Source organism: Saimiri boliviensis, chromosome 8 (assembly GCF_048565385.1).
Source record: "Saimiri boliviensis isolate mSaiBol1 chromosome 8, mSaiBol1.pri, whole genome shotgun sequence".
In the NCBI taxonomy this organism is placed as follows: Eukaryota; Metazoa; Chordata; class Mammalia; order Primates; family Cebidae; genus Saimiri; species Saimiri boliviensis.
The window spans coordinates 13,369,391-13,392,392 of NC_133456.1; the positions used below are offsets into that span (position 1 = coordinate 13,369,391).

At 43.3% G+C, this 23,002-nt stretch overlaps 1 protein-coding gene across 1 annotated transcript; it reads right to left on the reverse strand.

Moving 5' to 3' along the window:
- Window positions 1-1,660: 1,660 nt before the first annotated feature.
- LOC101042149 (F-box/WD repeat-containing protein 12) lies at window positions 1,661-20,941 on the reverse strand. The gene is made up of 8 exons (XM_039477571.2): window positions 20,858-20,941; window positions 18,787-18,905; window positions 16,097-16,306; window positions 15,045-15,203; window positions 13,694-13,904; window positions 13,026-13,204; window positions 12,819-12,949; window positions 1,661-2,220 (listed from the first exon to the last, which is right to left on the reverse strand). The coding sequence occupies exons 2-8, from the start codon at window positions 18,859-18,861 to the stop codon at window positions 2,121-2,123; spliced, it is 1,065 nt and encodes a 354-aa protein (XP_039333505.2). The 5' UTR covers window positions 18,862-18,905; window positions 20,858-20,941; the 3' UTR covers window positions 1,661-2,120.
- Window positions 20,942-23,002: the final 2,061 nt, after the last annotated feature.

Here is a 23,002-nt window from a genome sequence, read left to right on the forward strand (position 1 = left end):
TCCTTTTTAAGTTTATGCCAAAATAATCTGAGATATCGCTAATCTTTCAAATAGGAGATTTCCAACAATCACAAAGGAAAATATTCTCCTGAAAGCAGCATTCTGGTAATGGTATTATAGAAATTTATTTGAATTATTTTATCTCCATCCTTTCTTTTTTTTGAGACAGAGTTTCACTTTTGGTGCCAGACTGCAGTGCAATGGCATGATCTCAGCTCACTGCAACTTCTGCCTCCTGGGTTCAAGAGGTTCTTCTGCCTCAGCCTCCCGAGTAGCTGGGATTACAGGCACACACCACCACCCCTGGCTAATTTTTGTATTTTTAGTAGAGATGGGGTTTCACCATGTTGGCCAGGCTGGTTTTGAACTCCCAACTTCAGGTGATCCACCTGCCTCGGCTTCCCAAAGTGCTGGGATTACAGGCATGAGCTACCCCACCCCGGTTTATTTTTTCTTTATATTTACTAATGAAGTTGTGTATTCCTTTATGGGCTTACCTAAAACATTGGCATCTTGACACTAAGCAATCCCCCTGTATGAGTAATCCACCCCAAACTGGTCTATCTTTTCTTTTTCAATTTGTGTTGTCACAAAGAGATTCTATCTCAATCAATCAATCAATCAATAAAAGTTTAAAAAAATTAGGTAGGTAAAAATTTGAGTTTGGCCCCAGAAAGATCTTAGGCTAGTGGGTCTCAGCCTGAATCAAAGAAATAAACAATCCAGGAGTCAATACCTGGAGGCCATCTTCAAATTACCTTAATTAATATGTATTAAACCTTCTTCAAATTACCTTAATGTGTATGTTACATTGTCATCATCCTGGAACCCTGACTGATATAAAGCCCAAGTGTGAGTTCTGTTGTGATTAGGAATTCTCTGAAGATAACTGTTTCTCTGTGTTGCTTCCAGCCATGTCTGAAGCTGAGGGAGGCAGCTGTCTCCATCCCTCTTCTCTAATGAATAGATTTCCCCTCAGTTTACCTACAAGGAATATTACTTTTCTGAGGGTCTTGGATCATGTACATTTCTGATCTCACCACCAATTTGGTGGAGGCCTGTATTCCATCATGCCGTTTTTGGAATTCTATGAAATAAGACATTAACATGGGCATTGTTCAGTTTTTTTCATTCTCCAATTGTGGTAGTTTCTATTCTATTCCGGACACCTGGCCATGGATTTTTTTTTTTTTTTTTTTTTTTTTTTTTGAGACAGAGTTTTGCTCTTGTTACCCAGGCTGGAGTGCAATGGCGCGATCTCGGCTCACCTCAACCTCCGCCTCTTGGGTTCAGGCAATTCTCCTGCCTCAGCCTCCTGAGTAGCTGGGATTACAGGCACGTGCCACCATGCCCAGCTAATTTTTTGTATTTTTAGTAGAGACGGGGTTTCACCATGTTGACCAGGATGGTCTCGATCTCCTGACCTCGTGATCCACCTGCCTCGGCCTCCCAAAGTGCTGGGATTACAGGCGTGAGCCACCGCGCCCGGGGGCCATGGATTTTTTAGCTTTGTTTTGTGTTTGTAGTTTTGAACAATGCAGAGGTGCTGTGCATGCTTTGCTCTGGGGCACCATGTTTCTAGAAAATGAAAGCCCAACAGCAGTTCCATTTTACCATCCCTTTAACCTAAGTCATCTGGGAACTGCAGATCTTTGTGGGGTCCTGCTTATTCCTTTTCTCTTCGGCAAGTGACATTCTTTGTACATGATTCTACACATTTCTCCTTCTGTCTCTTCTTCTACCTTGGTCTCCACTGCCCTTGTGTTACCGTATAGAATCTGTTATCTTATAATCAAGAAAATGGCTTAACCAGATCTATTCAACCATGTTGTATGACACTTTCATTCTTCTTTAATTTTCATTTTCTTCTGAGACAGGGTCTCACTCTGTTGCTCAGGCTGGAGTGCAATGGCCAAGTCACTGCTCACTGCAGCCTCAAACTCCTGGGCTCGAGGGATCCTCCCACCTCAGCCTCCCAAGTAGCAGGGACTACAGGCATGTGTCACCACTTCAGGCCACAACATCTAAATTCACTAAAATAATCATTCTGGGCTTGCAAACAGAATTCTCTTTACTACATTACAGAAGATGATGTAAAGTCAATTTTGTTAGTTTCCATATTACATATTGAAAGAATACATCACCAGAATGCTGGATTCAGTTATATTTCTCACCTTAAGTACTATGCTTGTGTTGTCACACATCACACAGGAGATAAAGCTGCCAATGGAAAAATAAGATCATCAGTGGAACAAAAGAGAAAGCTGGTGTATCCATTGTTGATACTGAATTAGAACTTGACTAAGATATCAATATTCTTTCCAAATTAATTGGTCCTTTGTGCTCTTAGATTTGGTTTTGAATAACTACACAAATCAAGGAAAGTTACACTGATTATTATTTGCAGGAATAGCAATTCCAGGCTTCTCTCAAATATTATTGCCAGAATTGTCAGTAGTATCTAATTTGATAGATAATCTGGTTTATATATGACTATAGAGAAGTTTTTTATTTTTATTTATTTATTTTTAGACATGGCCTCGCTTCTTGGTTCAAATGATCCTTTCGACTCAGCCTCCCAAGAAGTTGGGACTACAGGTGCACGCCACCATGCCCAGCTAATTTTTAAAAATATTTTCTTGTCGAGATGGGGTCTCAGCATATTGCCCAGGCTGGTCTCAAACTCCTGGACTCAAGTGATCTGCCTGCCTCAGCCTTCGAAAGTGCTGGGATTACAGCTGGACGCCACTGTGCCCGGCCCTAGGATTTTTATTGTAAAATAGAATTCTGCTGCCTTTTGAGTATACTTCTCTACTCCAGTTGAATATCATAATAGAAGCCATGCTTCCCTACCCACTGTGTGATGAGGAAATGGTGGGGACATAGCTCTATTGCTGATTCTCATTCTGTATTGATGAAGTGACACTTGTTTTTTTTATGAGGCAGGGTCTCACTATATTGCCCAGGCTGGAGTGCAGTGGCTTTTCACAGGCACAATCCCACTACTGATCAGCATGGGAGTTTTGACCTGCTCCATTTCTCACCTGAGCAGGTTTGCCCCTCCTTAGGCAACCTGGTGGTCCCCCGCTCCCGGGAGGTGACCATATTGACGCAGAACTCTGTGTGGACACCCGATCGGTATAGTGCAAGAGTGTAGTCAAGGAATTCTACAGCCCAAGAGTGTAGTCAAGGAATTCTCCAGCCTTAGCCTCCCCAGTAGCTGGGAGTATAGGCATGTGCCACCTAGCCTGGCGAAGTAATACTTTTATCTCTCTCCACCAGGAGTCCAGAAACTGTAGGATAGTACCCTTTGACCATCACTGCCTTGCACTAACTCAAGTAAAGGTGGCACTTCTTCCCCTCCTCACCAGGCCCTGAAGATACCGATATAAAGTCCTGTTGACCACCTCCCCCAGTCCACTTAGGTGAGTGGAAATGGTACCCCAGGCCAGGTGTGGTGGCTCACGCCTGTAATCCCTGCACATTGAAAGGCCTGAGGTCAGGAGTTCTAGATCAGCTGGCCAACATGGCAAAACCCCGTCTCTACTAAAAATTAGCTGAGCATGGTGGTGCATGCCTATAGTCCCATCTACTTGGAAGGCTAAGGCAGGAGAATCTCTTGTACCTGGGAAGTGGAGGTTGCAATGAACCGAGGTTGTGCCACTGGCACTCCAGCCTGGGCAACAGCATGAGACTTCATCTCAAAAAAAAAAAAAAAAAGAAAGAAAAATAAGAAGAAAAAAAAGTAAATCCCTTCCTCTGCCCACTAAGCATTGCAGAGATAATAGCTGAAAATGTCTGCAGATTTGTAAACCTATAAATTAAAAAATTTAATCAAAGCCAAACACGTTAAACTCAAAGAAATAATTTCACACCAGACATATCCTAATCAAACTTCTGAGAATTAGAAACAAAGGAAATAACTTGTAGTTGTAGTCAGCCAGAACAAAATGACACATTATCTAGCGAGGTACAAAGATTTGAATGACAATGGATTTCTCATCAGACATCATGGAAACCAGAAGGAAGAGGCACAGCATTTTTCAAAAGCTAAAAGTAAAGAAGTTAATACACCAATTAAAACAGAGTATCCCTGGTCAGCAGCAGAATGTTATAAACAAACAACGAAAAAGCACACAGAGTGTAGAAAGACCCCAATAGCCAAAGCCATCTTGAGCAAGAAGAATATGACCACATTTTTTTAGAGGCATCACATAACCAGATATTAAAATACATCACAAAACTATAGTAATAAAAAAGTCATGGTTCTTGTATTTTTATCCCCCAAGACAAACCATAAACAAACAAAAAACTCAGCATGGTACTGAAATAAATACAGATACATTGTGCAGTGAAATGGGATAGAAAGCCCAGAAATAAACTCTCATATTTAAGGTCAATTAAAAAAAAATTTTTTTAAACAAAAGTACCAAGAACACCCAATGGAGAAAGGACAGTCTCTTCAACAAATGATACCGGCAATGAAAAAGGAAAACTGTAGGCCAATATCCCTGATGAACATAGATGCAAAAATCCTCAAGAAAACAGTAACAAACGGAATCCAACAGCAAATCAAAAAGTTAATTCACTATGATCAAGTAGGCTTTATTCCTGGGAGCAAAGTTGGTTCGACACATGCAAGTCAATAAATATGATTCCCCACATAAACAAAATGAAAAACAAAAACCATAAACAAAATGAAAAACAAAAACCAAAACCATATGATCATTTCAATAGACACAGAACAAACTTTCATTAAAATCCAACATCCCTTTGTGACAAAAACCCTCAAGAATCTAGGCATCGAAGGAGCACACCTTAAAATAGGAGCCATCAATGACAAATCCACAGGCAATGTCATAATAAAGGGGCAAAAACTGGAAGCCTTCCCTCTGAGAGCTGGCACAAGACAAGGATGCCTACTCTCACCACTCCTAGTCAAACTAGAACTGGAGGTCCTAGCTAGAGCAATCAGCCAAGAGACAGAAAGAAAGGGCATCCAAATATAAAAAGAGGAAGTAAAACTCTCTCTCTTTGTGGACAATATGACAATGTGATCCAATATATATAAAATGTATTTTTTAATTTCCCCGAAGAGGGTCATGCTGTGTCACTCAGTCTGGAGTGCAGAGGCACAATCATGGCTCATTGCAGCCTCAACCTCTGGGCTCAAGTGACCCTCACACCTCAGCTTCTTGTATTGCTGGGAACACAGGTGCACACCATCATGTCTGGCTAATTTTTTTTTTTTTTTCCTGTAGGGACAGGGTCTCTGTATTTTGCCCAGGCTGGTCTTGAACTCCTGGGCTCAAGTGATCTTCTTGCTTCAGCCTCCCAAAGCTCTGGGAATACAAACATGAGTGACTATTCTATGTGAAAATATGATTCTATACAAAGAAAACCCTAAAGAATGTCCAAATGCTCTGGGAACAGAAAACAACTTCAATCAGTATTCAGGATACGACAATCAATGTACAAAAATCAGTAGCATTTCCGTATACTGATAAGGTTTAATCTGAGAGCCAAATCAAGAATAGAACCTCATTTATAATAGCATTCCCCAAAATAAATTACCTCGGAATACACGTACTCAAGGAGGTAAAATCTCTGCAAGGAGAACTACAAAACACTGCTAGAAGCAATCATAGGCTGGACACCATGGCTCATGTCTGTAATCCCAACACTTTGGGAAGCCAAGGCGGGAGGATCGCTTGAGGTCAGGAGTTCGAGAGAAGCCCAGCCAATATGGCGAAACCCCATCTCTACTAAAAATACAAAAATTGGCCAGGTGTGGGGACACGTGCCTGTGGTCCCAGCTATTTGGGAGGCTGAGGCAGGGAGATCACTTGAACTGGTGAGATGGAGGTTGCAGCGAGCTGAGATTGTGCCACTGCACTCTAGCCTGGGCAACGCAGCAAGACCATCTCAAAAAAAGAAAAACAAATAAAGAAATATAGGTGGCATTAAAAAAGGGAAAAACATTTCATGCTCATGGATTAAAAGGAGCAACATGATTAAAATGGCCACATTGCCCAAAGCATCAGACTCAATGTTATTCCTATCACACTACCAATGTCATTTTTCACAGAACTAGAAAAAATTATTCTAAAATTTGTATGGAATCAGGAAAGAGCTTGAATATCCAAAGCAATCCAGAGGAAAAAGAACAAAGCCAGAGGCATCACCTTATCTGACTTTGAACTATATTATAAAGCTGTAATAACCAAATTAGCATGGTATTCGTACAAAAACAGAATGAAGACCTAAGGAGCAGAAAGGAGAAACCAGAAATGAAGCCACACACCGGCAGCCAACTGATCTTCAACAAAAGTTGGCAAAAATAAACAATGGGGTAAAGACTCCCTATTCAGTAAATGGTGCTGGGATAGCTGGCTAGCCATATGTAGGAGAATGAAACCGGACCCCTACCTTTCACCATGCACAAAAATCAACTCAACATGGATTAAAGGTTTAGATGTAAGACCCAAAACTCTAGGAGCTCTAGAAGAAAACCAGGAAACACTATTCTAGACATCAGTGTTGATTTTGGGAAATAATGTATGACTCAGTCCTCAAAGGCAATTGCAATGAAAACAGTAATTGACAAGTGTGACCTAATTAAACAAAAGAGCTTCTGCACAGGTTGGGCATGGTGGTTCACGCCTGTAATCCCAACACTTTGGAAGTCTGAGGTGGACAGATCACTTGAAGTCAGGAGTTCAAGGCCAGCCTGGCCAACATGGTGAAACCCTGTCTCTACTAAAAATACAATTAGCTGGGCGTGGTGATGCATGGCTGTAATCCCAGCTACTCAGGAGGCTGAGGCAGGAGAATCGCTTGAACCCAGGAGACAGAGGTGCAGAGAGCCAAGATTGTGCCATGTACCCCAGCCTGGGTAACAGAGTAAGACTCCATCTAAAACAAACAAACAAACAAAAAGCTTCTGTACAGCCAAAGAAACTATGAACAGAGTAAACAGACAACCTATAGAATGGGAGAAAATATTCACAAATTGAGTATCTGATAAGGGTCCAATATTCAGAATCTCTAGAGAACTTAACTCAGCAAGCAAACAACCAAATAAACCCATTAAAAAATGGGCAAACATGGACAGCTCAATGTAGCCTCGAACTCCTGGGCTCAAGCAATTTCCCAACCTTGGCCTTTCAGAGTGATGAAATTACAGGTGTGAGGCACCATACCTGATGATCTCACTTATATGTGGAATCTAAGTAAGTTAGACTCATGGATGTAGAAGATAGAACGGTGTTCCAGAGCCTGGGCAGAGTCAGAGCAGGGGGCTAGCAGGGAACAGAGAGGTGTTGGTCAAAGGGTACAAAGTTTTGGTTTATCAGGAAGAATAAATTCTGGTGAGCACGGTACCTATAGTTAACAATAACATACATTTCAGAATAGCTCGAAGAGATTTTAAATGTTTTCATTTAATGATAAATATTTGAAATAAATAAATGATAAATATTTGAAGCAATGGATAAGTTAATTAGCCCGATTTGATCATTTCAGTGTTTACATGCAACAAATCATCATATTGTACTCCATAAATATCTACAAGTATTCTGTGCCAATTAAACTTTTGTTTATAAACTTAAAAAAAGATTGGCATAATAGATAAAAAGCAAGATCCAAACAGATTCTATCTACAAGAAACTCACTTCAAATGTAATGACATAAGTAGGTTGAAAGTAAATGATTGGAAAATATAACATGCAAATATGAACCAAAAGAAAGCAGGAGTGGCTAAATTAGTATTAGATAAAGTAGACCTCAGGGCAAGGAATATGAGGGACAAGGAGAGACATTACACAAAAACAGAAGAACCAATTATCTGGAAGATACATTAATCCTAACTGTGTATGTAGCAAGTTACAGAGCTGCAAATACATGAAATAAAAACTAACAGAATGAAGAGGAGAAAGAAGCCATAATAGGAAATTCAACAGTCTCACAATGGATAGAATCACTAGACTGAAAATCAGAAAGAATAGAAAAGAACTCAAAAAGATCAACCAAGGTGATGTATTGCCATTTATAAAACATTGTGTCCAACAAGAGAAGAATACACATTCTTTTCAAGCTCACGTGAAACATTCACCAAGATAGAGCATATCCTGGGTCACAAAACAAATTTTAACAAATGTAAAAGAATGAAGAAAATATGGAGTATGCTCTCTGGTCATAATTGCTTTAAACTAGAAATTGACAATCAAAAAGATTACAATAAAATCTCCAGTCCTCGCTTTAAAATAGTCCATGGCTCAAAGAGGAAAATGGAAATAAAGAAGTGTATGGAACTGAATGAAAATGAAAATCAAAATCAAAATCAGAGGATTGCAGCTAAAGCGTGTTTAGTGGAGAATTTAGAACACCAAATGCTTACATTTTTAAAAGAGAGGTTGAAAATCAATAATCTAAGCATCCACTTTAAGAAACTAGAAAAGGTCAGGGACAGTAACTCATGCCTGTAATCCCGGAACTTTGGTAGGCTGAGATAGGCAGATTGCTTGAGCCCAGGAATTTAAGACTAGCCTGGGCAAACTGGCAAAGCAAGGAAACCACCATATAAAAATGAGCAAAGGTTGTTCATTGCCAATTTTCCACAGAAGACATAAAATAGCCAACAAGTATGTGAAAAAAAATGCTTAACATTATGAATTATCAGGAAGTGCAAATTAAAAATGCAATCAGATACCACCTCATTAGAGGTGTTAGAATGGTTATGGTCAAAAAGATGAAAGATGAACAAGTATTGATGAGGATGTGAAGAAAAGGGAACCCATGTACATTGTAGGTGGGAATGTAAATTAGTCCAGCCACTATGGAAAAACCAACATGAAATTTTCTCAAAACACTAAAAATAGGATTATCACATGGTACAGCAATCCCACTTCTGGGTATACATCCAAAGGAACTGAAATCAGTATGTTGAAGAGACATCTGCACTCTCATTACTCCCATGTTCACTTTAGCATTATTCACAATAGCGAAGATTATGGAACAGACCCAAGTGTACATCAGTGGATGAATGGATAAAGAAAATGTGGTATATGTGCACACACACACCCACACACACACAGACACAGCCCCCCCCACGCATATACAGACACACCCACACAGACACACACACACACAAATACACAGACACAGATACACACACCCATACACACAGACACACACACACACACACACACACACACACAATGGAATACCATTTAGCCTTAAAAAAGAAGGGAATGTTGTCACGTGCAACAGCATGGATGAAGCTGGAGGTCACGATGTTCAGTGAACTAAGCCAAGCACAGAAAGACAAATACTGTATCATCCCACTTACGTGTGACTCTTCAAAAAAGAAAAAAAAAATTGAACTCACAGAAGCAGAGAGTAGAATGGTGGTTAACAGAGGCCGGGAGGAAGAGGGAACAAGGAGATGTTGGCCAAAGGGCCCAGCGTTTCTGTTAGGCAGGAGGAATCAGTTTCAGAGATCTGCGGCACGGCATGGTGACTGTGGTTCCTAATAGCGTATCATATTTACAAATTTGCTGAGAGTAGATTTTAAATATTTTTACCATAAAAATAAGCAGGTGAAGCAATTGATGTATTAGTTTGATTTAATCATTCTACAATATATACATCTATGAAGACATCACATTGTACCCCATAAATATATAATTGTATTTGTTAAAGATTAATAAGATACTCTGTCCTGACCACTAATAAAAAAGAAAATCAATATAATTCACCTTACTAAGAATCTGGCCGGGCGCGGTGGCTCATGCCTGTAATCCCAGCACTTTGGGAGGCTAAGACGAGCAGATCACGAGGTCAGCAGATTGAGACCATCCTGGCTTACACGGTGAAACCCCATCTCTACTAAAAACACAAAGAATTATCTGGGTATGGTGGCACCTGCCCGTAGTTCAAGTTACTCAGGAGGCTGAGGCAGGAGAATTGCTTGAACTCAGGAGGCAGAGGTTGCAGTTAGCCAAGATTGTGCCACTGCACTCCAGCCTGGGTGACAGAGCAAGCCTCCATCTTAAAAAAAAAAAGAAAAAAAAAAAAAAAGGAAAAGAAAACTGTTTATTGACAGATAACATGATTTTCTACATAGAGAAAGCACAAAGTATCTACCAATCTATGAATAAATGCTATTAGAATAAGTGAGTTTAGCAAGGTTGCAGGATAGAAGGTCAATATACAAAAGTCAGTCATATTTCTATATACTAGTAATGAAAAATGGAAATTGAAATAAGACAGTACTCTTTACAATAGCACCAAAATGTGAAATATTTAGGTATAAATTTTACAAATATATGCAAGATCTTTATCCTAAAAACTACAAAAACATTCATAAGGTAAATTAAAGATGGTCTAAAAACAGTAAGAGACATTCAAGTTCAGGTATTTAAAGAGCCAGAATAGTAAAGATGCCGATTTCCTTCTAATTACTCTCTAGATTGAAACAAATTTCAATATAAATCTCAGGAGAATTTTTATAACAATTTACAGACTAATTCTAAAATTCACTTGGAAAACAAGAGAATCGGAATAGTCTGAATAATTTTGCAAAAGAACAAATTAGAGGACTCAGATTATCCAATTTCAAAGTTTCTATAAAGTTACATTTTCAATGTAGTGTGTTATTTGATAAAATATACATATACAGATGATTGGAATAAAAGAGAAAGTCTGAAAATCAACCCATGTAAATATGGTCGATTTTGGACAAAGATATACAGGTGATTCAATGGAGAAAGAAGAGGTTTTTTTTTTAACAAATGATGCTGAATCAGTGAATATTCATATGCAAAAAACACACCTTGATCTTTATCTTTCCCTTATAAAATTTAACTTAAAATGCATCAGAGACCTAAATGTGAAACTCAAAGCTATGAGACTTTTAGAGGAAATCTTAGAACATCTCTGTGATCTTAGGTTAGGCAAAGATTTCATAGATACAATCCCCCACGCCCAGGCATTTTAGAAGAAAAATTGTACTTCAAAGTTAACACTTGCTCTTTGAAAGACAATGGGAGAGAATATTAGCAAACCCTTATCTCATAAAAGACTTGTGTATCAAATATATAAATGACTATCAAAACTCAGTATTAACAACCCAATTAAAAAATAGGTCAAAAGATTTGAATAAATGCATCAAAGAGGATATGTAGACGGGAAATGAAAAATTGCTCAATGTCATTGGGAAAAGGCACAGTAAATATCACAATGAGGAGTCACCACACACTCATTCAAATGGAAGAGAGAAAACAAATCCAGAGGAAGTATTTGAAATTACTGAAAGGAAATAAGTATTTACGATTGCTGTAGACAAAGATTTATTAGACAGGGTACAGAGAGCAAAAAGCATGAAAGTCAGCTAAGCATGATTACAGATACTTGAAGAATTTTTGCCTCAAAACATTAGAAATAACTTATCTGAACATAGGCATTCTCCAATTCTTTAAAATAAAAGAAAAAAGTTAACAGCAGCTGCATGATACTTCCTTGTGTGGATACACGATGGTAATGTAAACAATCTCATGTTTGGGCAGTTAGGGAGCTTCAGCTCTTGACTGTCACAAATGCTGTAGTGAACAGCCAATGTACTTGAATCACTGGAGATAAACCTTCACAGTAAATTCTTTTTAGTGGCACTGGCAGTGCAAAGGATATCTGTCTTTTCTTAGATGTTGCCAAAATAGCACTATAAGCATTACGATGATGAGCAATAATCTGGAAGAAAATGTCTGTAGGCCTGGGGTGGTGGCTCATGCCTGTAATCACAGCACTTTGTGAGGCCAAGGCAGGTGGATCACAAGGTCAGGAGATAAAGACTATCCTGGCTAACACAGTGAAAACCCATCTCCACTAAAAATACAAAAAAAATCAGCCAGTTGTGGTGGTAGGCACCTGTAGTCCAGCTACTTGGGAGGCTGAAGCTGGAGAACCGCTTGAATGCGGGAGCCGGAGGTTGCAGTGAGCCAAGATAGCTCCACTGCACTCCAGCCTGGGCAACAGAGCGAGACTATGTCTCATTTAAAAAAAAAAAAAAAAAAAAAAGTCTTTAAAATCTTAAGAGACAAGAATTCTACACATACTACATAAAATCTCAAGAAACGCAATTTACAAAGCAGGGGCAAAAATCAGCAAAATGGAGGGAAAGGCAGCTCACTGAAGCAGCAACCAGGTGACTAATGGACTCACAAAAGGTACAACTCAGGAAGACAGGGTATTGAAGACAGAATCTAGCCACTGCTTATGCGAATATAAATTGAAAGCCTCCTTGGGAAGACCTTTAACATCTATTGCAAGTGCCATGACTTCAAGAACACGAGCAATTCACTTTTCAGGCATGAGTTTATTGATGCCTGTCTTCAAAGAATCTTACACGCGCGCACACACACACACACACACACACACACACACAAATCCCTGTTCTCCCTTCATTCATTTTGATGTAGAAATTAGAAGTCTTTGTCCGGGTGCAGTAGCTGACACCTGTAATCTCAGCACTTTGGGAGGCCGAGGTGGGCGGATCATGAGGTCAGGAGATGCAGATCATCATGGCCAACATTGTGAAACCCCGTCTCTACTAAAAATACAAAAACTAGCTGGCATGGTGGAGCATGCCTGTAATTCCAGCTACTCGGGACGCTGAGGCAGAAGAATTGCTTGAACCAGAAAGTTGGAGGTTGCAGTGAGCTGAGATGGTGCCACTGCACTCCAGCCTGATGACAGAGCAATAGTCTGTCTAAAAACAAAAGAGTTTTGTGGGGACGTTTAAGTCACAAAACAGAGCTTACCCATGTGGTGCATGATCACGCCATGTATTGTCCAGGTGACAGCAGCTCCTGAGGTATGGAGGGCAGCCTCCCTCTTCCCACAGGTACAGATGCACAGAGTCTTCAGATGTGGTGAGCACATAGAGAGCATCCTTCCAAGGAGAGCCAGAGTTAGTGGCCATGGAGTCAAAGTTAGATCAAAAAGCAGTGGAGGAGAATCATACATACCACCCAGAAGTTGTCGATGGGTGTCTGGTGGTCCTGAAATCTTCGCAGCAGGAGGCCAGTGATACTGAAGAGGAGCAAGTATGGCCCACTGGGAAAGACAACCAGATATCCATCACTGGCTCCTATCCAGAAAGGGCACTTCAGATGAGGTGCCAACTGGAAATGTGAGATCTCATGTGCTGTTTTCATGTAAAACACACAAGGAAGTGAGGATCAGATCATTGAAAAGAAACAATATCCTTACACTGAATAAAAAAGCATGATCCCTACTTTGAAACACTTCATGCCAGAGAGGAAAATGAAGGTTAGTCCAGTGGCCTGACAAATACATGTCACTGACTGTGGTAACAGGTGCTAGGACTTAGGATCAGAAGTTTGTGGACAATAAACACTCACTTGGGCCTTGAGGCAAAACTTGTAGTGGGAAGGACCATTGGAACTCAGACCCTGAAACATGATGGAAATCTCTACATGTTCGCCCAAGAGGGCAGGGTGAGGGGTAGAGATGAGCATGGGTATTGGAGTCAAACAGGTGTGGGTTCACCCCCAGCTAAAGAAATCCCCTGATCCCTCTACACAGACTGACCATTTACATGCATTTATAGCTTCACATGAATGCCTGTGTGATGAGGAGGAGAAACAAGTGTTTCTAATGTGGCACAGCCTACCTTGGACGACTGTTCGGTCTCCGTTCCTCTTGGTTGTTAGATCAAAGGTGATAATTTCTGTCTTTTTTCCACGGCCATTTTCGGACATCAGTGTTATCCTATTTTTCTTCTTTGGGTTCCAGCAGGCGGTGGTACAGAATTTATGTGGGAGAAAGGTAGACAGAGGAGCGCTGCCTTCTGATGGTCTCAGTAAGTCCTCTGCGAAGAATACCTAAAGCCAGCATCACGTGCGAGGTCAGGGGCAGGGAACTTACAGCCTCTCAGTACAGGAGTGACTCCGGAGGAGCCTTCTCAGAAATCCTCATCCTGTGGCCAAAGCTTTGTTCAACCTCTCAGGAGTGATGAATGGTCACTGCTTGTCACTCCAACATACAAGGAACTCACTGTCTTCCTAACCTTCCTGTCCTGTTCACAGAACAATGTCCCTGAAGCATGCCAAGGGGTTACGAAACCATCTTGCCATGTTGAACCCTTGGTCATGCTGAGGCTGGCTAAGCAGATTTTCCCTTTTGGGGAACAAGTCAAGGGCTGTGCGTCTTTTACTACTCGCCTTCTGAATTCCTCCCTCTTTGGTGCCCAGTCCACTGGTGCCACCCTACAAATGGCCTGCTCAAAGGCCAAAGGCCTCCTCAGAGTGACATTCAGGGGCTGATGAAGAGTCACTTGCTTTTGGACTTCTCTATACTTTCCAGCCAACAGAGATAAAAGTAAAGTCAAGAAGGCCAAAGAGAACAAGGTCAACGACCTCTTTGTAAAAAAAAAAAAAAAAAAAAAATTTTACAGGCAGGGTCTCACCATGTTGCCCAGGCTAGAGTGCAGTGGCTATTGACAGGTGCAGTCCTAATACTGATGAGCATGGGAGTTTTGACCTGTTCTGTTTCTCACCTGGGCCAGCTGACCCCTCCTTATGCAACCTGGTGGTCCCCTGCTCCCAGGAGGTAATATACTGATGCCGGACTTAGTGTGGACACCCTATCAGCATAGCACACTACAGACTAGAACTCCTGGGCTCAAGCGATCCTCCCACCTCAGCCTTCCAAGTAGGTGGGAGTATAGGTGCAGGCCACCATGCCCAGCAATACGTATTTCTTGATACCTGTCTTGCCCTCCTCCATCTCTGTGGCAAATCTGGGCTTCATGAACGAGTTTTCGTTAACACTGGCCATGGCAACTGGATGCTGTTGCTTCAAAGAGCATTGCTTCCTGGCTATCACAATGGATTCCTCTTGTGATGTGGTCTTAGCGAGGAAGGAGCAGTGTGCCCGGGCCTCACTGAGCTCTGCAGTTTCTCTGCACGCTTCCTAACTTGACATGCCCAACCTGAAGTTGGAATACACACAACAGCACCTACCTGTGGAAAGCTACGAGTATATGTCCCACATGTAAACACCCATTTCTTGTCAGGAGAGCAGCGTAGAAGTACAATAGCACATTGAAATGCAGTAACTTTAGAAACTTCTCTTAACTCAGGCAGTGTAAATGTGTAGATGTCACCTGCAGTGTCGCCAACCTGAAACCAAAGCATCCCCACCACATCAATAGGAAGATATGTGAAATCCTGAAGTACAAAGGAGGCGGCACTGTCAGCTGCAAGACCTGCCATCGTTTCTTCAGTCACAGAACGGAGATCCAACCTCTGACCAGTCTAGTGTGAGACATTGTTGGGATAATCCCATGGAATAAAACGTTCCAAGCCCCAGAGCATTCTTCTCAAGAACACTTATTCATTAGCACATAAACCCTATACTTTTTCTCAATGTCACCCAAAGCCATCTCTCCCCCTCGACTGTCCCTGACCAAGTTCATGGATTGTAAACAACACACTTGAGAGAAGAGGCACATATAAAGTAATTCAGGAAGTTCCTGGCTTGTTGTTTTTAGAAGAATGGCTGGGGAAATGTACTTGAGGCAGGTCAAGGGCCAAGATAGCATGGAGGTTTGTATTACAACATTCACTGGCACTTCTGATTGACTTGCAGGGTATGTAGAAGGAATGACTACCAAAAGAGAAATAGGCTGGGTGCGGTGGCTCACGCCTGTAATTCCAGCACTTTGTGATGTTGAGGCAGGTGGAAAATGAGGTCAGGAGTTCGAGACCAGCCTGGCCAGCATGGTAAAACCCCATCTCTACTAAAAATACAAAAAATTAGCTGGGCATGGGGGCACGTGGCTATAGTCCCAGCTACTCGGGAGGCTGAGGGAGAAGAATTGCTTGAACCTGGCAGGCAGAGGTTGCCGTGAGCCGAGACTGTGCCAGTACACTCCAGCCTGCGTGACAGAGGAAGACTGTCTCAAAAAAAGAAGAAAATAGCCCTAGGGATATGACAGTAATATGACACAGATGCCTGTCAAGACAGCGGGCATTTGATATTTTGGTCCCTTCTAAATTCGGGGCTCACTTACCATCAGGAATGGGCCATCCTTAGTGAGATGGGCTTCCATGCAATAACAGGTCTCTGGCATGGGGAAAGCGGCCACAGGATCCCTGTCCTGACAATTCCACACTTTGATCATTTTGCTCATATCCTCAGTGATGACGAGATGCATCTGAGGGAGGGTTACCAGATTTGAGAACTGGAACTTCTGGACTGGGCTTGACCAGATCATGGTGCCCTAGAGAACGAGAGTAACACGATCTGTGTACCAGAAACTCTTATACCCACTGTGCCTTCATTCTGCCCATGTTTACTTGAAAGCCTCTTCCAAATCAGATCTTCCTGCTTCTAGGCAAAGGATATGAAAGTTCTTCACATCTCAATATTTGGGAGGAGTGAACATGAAAACAGGAACTACACACTATGCTCAGACACAAGAACTTGGTTCATTACAGGCATAAAGAATGATTAGGCTTGCTGGTTCAAATCACCTCCGCCAACAAGGCACCTTCAGCAAGTCACTTTCTGTCATACCTTCTAATGAGGCTGTCATTACCTTTCACAACTCATGAAACATACTTAGAATTCTCCCTAGGACACAGTAGGAACTCAAAACATATTAACTAACATGAAAATTGTTATTCCTTCATCAACCTTGTACATTACACACAATATAGAATAGTTGTCTTTCTAGATGATTCTTTAGCCTTTTAAACAAATTGGGAAGTATATCACACAGGAAGAGAGCATGAAGTTTGCTAAATTATCACAAGTGAATACCAAGGCACCACTTCTAAGCCCTCCCAGGGTCCCCGCCTCATGGGTTCTATTCACAACTCCCCCACGCTCAAATGTCATCACTATTTTGATTCCTCACAGTATAACAAGTTGCCTGTGCAGTCACATCTATGGTCATGAAACCAAGCATCCCAACATTTAGTGGCTTAGAACAGGCTTTTGCTATCTCACAGTTTCTTCTGATCAGAAATTCAGGTGCAGCTTGACTGGGGAGTCTGGCTGCAGGTCTCTCATGAGGGTAAAGTCCAACTTCACTTCCAAGATGGCTCCTTCATCCAGCTGTGTCAGTTGGAGCTGGCTGCTGGCAGCGGTCCCCAGTCCCTCACCACACGGATCTCTCTGGAGGGCTGCTGAGAGCTCTCATAACACTGTGGCTGGACTTCCAAGAGCTAAGGATCCATGAGTGAAGACCTGCCTTCTGTGACATAGCTTCAGAAATTAGACTCCATCATTTCCACAATATCCTATTGGTCCCACAGGTCAGCCTTATTCACTGCGGCCATTGGCTACACAAGATCGATCGTGATGGTTCTGGGGCAAAGGCATCAGGGCCATCTCAGAGACTGGCAGCCATAGTCTGCTCCATAGCCTCCAATGATTCACTTTCCTCCGTGTGAAAATACATTCACCATCTCCCAATGCCCTCAAATGTCTCAAACCATTATAGTATCATTGCAAAATCGAGGATCTCATTGTTTCTAGGTCCAGGTATAGATGAGCCTCTTTAGATTCAGTTTCTCTTGATGTGAAAATCTTCAAACTAGTTATACACGTTATCTGTCCCTCACCATCCCCAAAGTACAAGTGCGGGGTAAGCATAGGTAACATAGTCACTGTCATTCAGAAAAGGTGAAAGTGGAAACACAGGGATCCCTGCTACAAGACATTCTGAAATCTGACAGAGAACATGCTGGCAGTTTGTGGACTGGCACTCAAGGCCCAAGAAAGAATTTTCATGACTCTTGGTTCCAGTCTGTGGGCTCTTGATTCTGAGTCATCCTTCACTTTCTATAGATGGCGGTCCGAGTTTTTAGCTAAATTGTTTTGGTTGTCTGCTTCCTGCCTGTAAAAGTTTTGAAATCCCAAAGGCCTCTTTCCCTTTTGTGTTGTTTTGGCCCCTTTACATCCAAGCTGGCAGTGTTTCTGCCAGTGTAATTCTCTTTAACAAAAACTTTGTGGGTCTCCCAAGAACCTCACTGCACTTTACACCACTAGACAAAGCCACACTCAGTTTTTGAGATAAATCCTTTGTGCGCCTTGGAGGTGATCTGAGATAGAGACCACGTTCTGAAAAAGCCAATGCCACAAATGCCAGTCATCGACAAAGAGGCAGTAGAACAGGTGATAAACATGCACAAACCCGAAATTATTCCACAAATGCACTCGTGTTACTGGTACAAAATAAATCCTGTACAAATTTATTGATAGCAACACATGCTAAAAAGAATTCTCAGCTGAGCACTGTGGCTCATGCCTGTAATCCCAGCACTTGGGAGGCTGAGGCTGGCAAATCACTTGAGGCCAGAAGTTGGAGAACAGCCTGGCCAACATGATGATACCCTGTTTCTACTAAAAATACAAAAATTCGCCAGGCATGTTGGCATATCCCTATAATCCCAGCTACTCAGGAGACTGAGGCACAAGAATTGCTTGAACCCTGGAGGTAGAGCTGAGATCTCACCACTGCACTCCAACCTGGGCAATGAACTGAGACTCCGTTTCAAAAAAAAAAAAAAAAAATTGAATTATCTGTGTCTCTGGTCCAAATGAAAATGTCGCAAATTACAAGATAGAAAACCTGATTTGAAATGTGGTTTTTGTTCCACTTCCGAGCATTTTCCTCTGGGCACTTCTGTGTCATATATGGAACAGGACGGATGCCAGGATGCAGTACTTTTGCTACATATTGGCCAGACTCACCTCTTGCACATCCCAGGCACAAAGCTCTTTCTTTGGGGAGACACTACAAATGATTGACTTCTCCTGTTCATCCATTGTAAAGCTATTTCCAGAGAAATAAGCCAAACCCGCTTCATATGCTAGAAGGAAACAGAGAAGACTTGGCCAACAGATAAGGGATGATCCAAACCCAATGAAGATAATTTTAAATATTTCTGTGCCCTCTTCTGAGGGTTTGGGTAGCAATATGGAGATGATAGAAATGGGGCTCCAGAGTCAACCTAACACAGGTTCCCATGACAGACCAGCCATTTGGGAGATGTTGACCAACTTGCTTTTCCTTTTTATCCTGTTTCTACAGATATAAAATGCATATTAAAACTTCTCCATTAGGCCGGGCATGGTGGCTCATGCCTGTAATCCCAGCACTTTGGGAGGTGGAGGCAGAGGCGGGAGTGGATCACCTGATGTCAGGTGTTAGAGACCAGCCTGAAGAACATGGAGAAACCCCATCTGTACTAAAAATACAAAATTAGCCTGGTATGGTGATGCAGGTCTGTAATCCCAGCTACTCGAGAGACTGAGGCAGGAAAATTGCTTGAACCCAGGAGGTGGAGGTTGTGGCGTGCCAAGATGCGCCAGTGTACGCCAGTGTGGGCAGCAAGAGTCAAACTCTGTCTCAAAACAAAACAAAACCAAACAAAAATCTGTCAGTGTTTAGAGAACTTTTCTGTTTTAAAAGAGTTATGATGTCCAGGCGCACTGGCTCACACCTGTAATCCCAGCACTTTGGTAAGTGAGGCAGGCAGATCACTTGAGGTCAGGAGTTCAAGACGAGCCTGGTCAACATAGTGAAAACCCGTCTCTACTAAAAATACAAAAATTAGCTGGCATGGTGGCAGTTTCCTGTAATCCCAGCTTCTTGGGAAGCTGAGGCACAATGGTTGCTTGAACCCAGGAGGCAGAGGTTGCAGTAAGCCAAGATAATGCTGCTGCACAATAGCCTGGTGACAAAATGAGACTCCATCATAAAAAACAGTGTTATCAGGATTAGGCCAGGCACAGTGGCTCATGCCTGGAAGGCCAAGGCAGGAGGATCACTTGAGCTCAGGAATTCCAGACCAGCCTGAGTAACAAAGTCAGACCTAAATGTCTTACAAAAAATTAAAAAGTTATAACCAGGCATGATGGCTTATGCCTGTAATCTCAGCATTTTGGGAGGGTAAGACAGGTGGATCACTGAGGTCAGGAGTTTAAGACCAGCCTGACCAATATGGCAAAACCCCATCTCCACCAAAAATACAAAAATCAGCTGGGCAAGGTAGAACACACCTGTAGTCCCAGGTACTCAGGAGGCTGAGGCAGGATAATTGCTTGAACCTGGGAGACAGGATAGAATGAGCCAAGATTGTGCCATTGCACTCTAGCCTAGAGGACGGAGCAAGAATCCAAATAAAATGAATAAATAAAAGTTAGCTAGGTGTGGTGGTATGTCCCTGTAGTCCCAGCTACACAGGAGTCTGAGGCAGGAGGCCCTCTTGAGCCGAGGAGGTTGGGACTGCAGCAGTAGAGCCTCTGTATGTATGTATTCATTTAGAGACAGGGCCTGGCTCAGTCACCCAGGCTAATTTTTAAAAATGTTGTATAGCAATGGGGGTCTCACTTTGTTGCCCAGGCCGGTCTGGAACTCCTAGGCCCAAGCAATCTGCCCACCTTGGCCACTCAAAGTTCTGGGATTACAGGCATGAGTCACTGTGCTCAGCCAAGCCTGTTTTTTAAAGAGTTTCGCATTAATATTTGTTTCTGATTTTTATTCTGGGAGGGATGGGAAGCCTTAGGAAAAAGGGGATAACAGGACCTGATTTCATGTTGTGACTAAATCTCTCTAGGTTCTTCATTCAGCAGAGACAGTGGGGACAGGAGAGGAAGCAGGGAGCTGTCACGTGGCTATCATGGCAGCCCAGTCTGATTCAATTCTAATTCCCTTTCCCTTCACTGAATGAGAACACACAACTTCACACAGCAAAAATCCAATAGAGTGGACTTCTGAAAACAAGTTGCTCATGTTTGTCTAGGGCACCTGTCCCCATACCAGTGTTCTTAGTTATTTTGTAGGTAAAGTTATCCGGCTGTGCCAATGACAACCGAAGCTCCTTCCTTCTTTGGTGCAGGAAAAATTGCTTCCACGTGTATGCGCCCAGGTGTTGATCGGTGACGTTGCTGCAGTCCCATCTCTGCAGAGAGTGTGCCCTGGAAACAGTCACAATCCCATCAGGCTGTGCTCAGTCAGTTCACCTCCTCACAGCCCTGGTGACATCACAACCCCCTACTCACACTCACTTTCCTGTGTGCCCCTCACAACACAGCCACACACAGGCCTCGGTACACAGCGTGGGTACAGCCAGACGCTCTCCTCTCCCCATCCCTCCTTACCCTTCCATGACTCACCTCCACAGGTAATTGCTGTCTGCAACCCTATTCCAATCCTATGGAGAGAAAGGCAGAGACAAGCAGGCAATCAGTTACATCAGGGAGCAGAGGCAATGCTCTGCTCTTATTTGTTCCGGGAGCCGGCCCCGCACGGGTTACTCAGATGGGATTCCAGCTCGCAAAGCCCTCCCAGTGAGTGGAGATGAGGAAACGGGAACAAGAGACCTGTCACTGCTAATACAGGCGCGTGCTTTCCCATGAGTTCAGAGGAAGAAGTGCTGACTTCCTAGGGCTTGAAATGGGAGCCTCAAGACTGTTGAGTCAGCGCAGTTCCTGGCTGTCAGCTTGTCCTTCTTGTTTAACAGAATGTGAGGCCATCAGAGTGAAGGATGCTAACCCCACACCCTCCATGTATCCTCCTGCTATTCTGCAGTGTAGTCAAACTGGTGGGGAGAGGCAGCGGGCGTCGGGGGCAGTGGGAGGTGAAGGCCTTTACCTTGTTCACCTGGGAAACCTGCAGCAAGCTGAATACGTCCAAGAAAGAGAAGATCCGCTTCAAAGCTAAGTCGGGCAATCGGACCTCCATTCTCCACGCCTGGACCCACACCCACTCTCCTTTCTCCCCTCCGGGTGGCTCTGAATTTGAAGGCTTGGCCAACGTGGGCAGCACCTGTCAAGGTTTTCACTTGTGCCCATCTGCGTGCGGTGGAGACAAGCTGCAGGTGTGCAGACTCCCGGGCTGACCTCCACCCCGGCCTCTCCCCTGGGCCAGGTCCACACAGCTGGTGGCATCCCTACCTCAGCTCACTTGTCAATTGATGGTTTAGAGGCGCTCAGCAGCACCTGTGCACTGTGACTGGCAGCGCAGAACCTGGGGCAGCCCCAGGTGCAGATGAAGGTGTCAGGACCCTCTAGGAAATGTCACTGAGTGCACTCACTTGGATCAGGTCTGAGCGTCTCTATGGCTCTAGTTAAGTTCCAAACTCCCGGAATGGGAGTCTGCTTGCCCGGTGTCTGCCTACCTTGGGACCTTGAATCTGGTGAGTGGGGCTCATCTCTCAGTGCCAGCATGGCCTCTGGGTTTCCACCTTCTAGCATTTAACCTTAGAGGGGAAGAGAAAGCACGTGCCGAGCCGACTTCTCCACAGAGGTCAGTGTGAAGGGAGAGGCCTTGTCAGGGACTACTGTCCCAGCCGGTGGCCTTCCCTGGGATGTGACGCTTTCCCACAGTTACGGATCTCCCAGGAACCTGACAAGTCATTCTGGGATTCTTCTGAAGACTGTGGCATGGGCTGAGTGTGTCCTCCAAAAATTCCAATGCTGAGATCGTACCCCTCAGTGTGATTGGAGGTGGGGGGTTTGAGAGAAAAGTGGGTCACAGGCGGAGTCCTCATGATGGGATCAGTGCCCTTGTAAAAGAGACCCCGAGAGCACTCCAGCCCCGTTTACATCCTGTGGCGACCTGGAGAAGGTGGCAGCTGCAATCTGGAAGAAGGCCTGCACCAGAACCTGGCCACGCTGCCAGCTGGGTCTTGGACTTCTCGCCTCCAAAATCGTGAGAAATAAATGCGTTGTCTGTAAGCCACCCGGTCTGTGGTACTTCGCTGCAGCATGAGACGGGGGTCCCTCTGTGAGGCTCAGCGGCCAGCCCTTCTTAAAACTGCCGCCTCCCTGCGGACACACGGGAGTGGTTGTCAGGAGTCCCATTTATGACGCAGCAGTAAGAGAGAGGAAAGTAGAAATGGAAACGGTGAGGAAGTAAAAAGGAAAAGCAAAGAGCAAGCAGCACCTAGAGGGGGACGTGGGG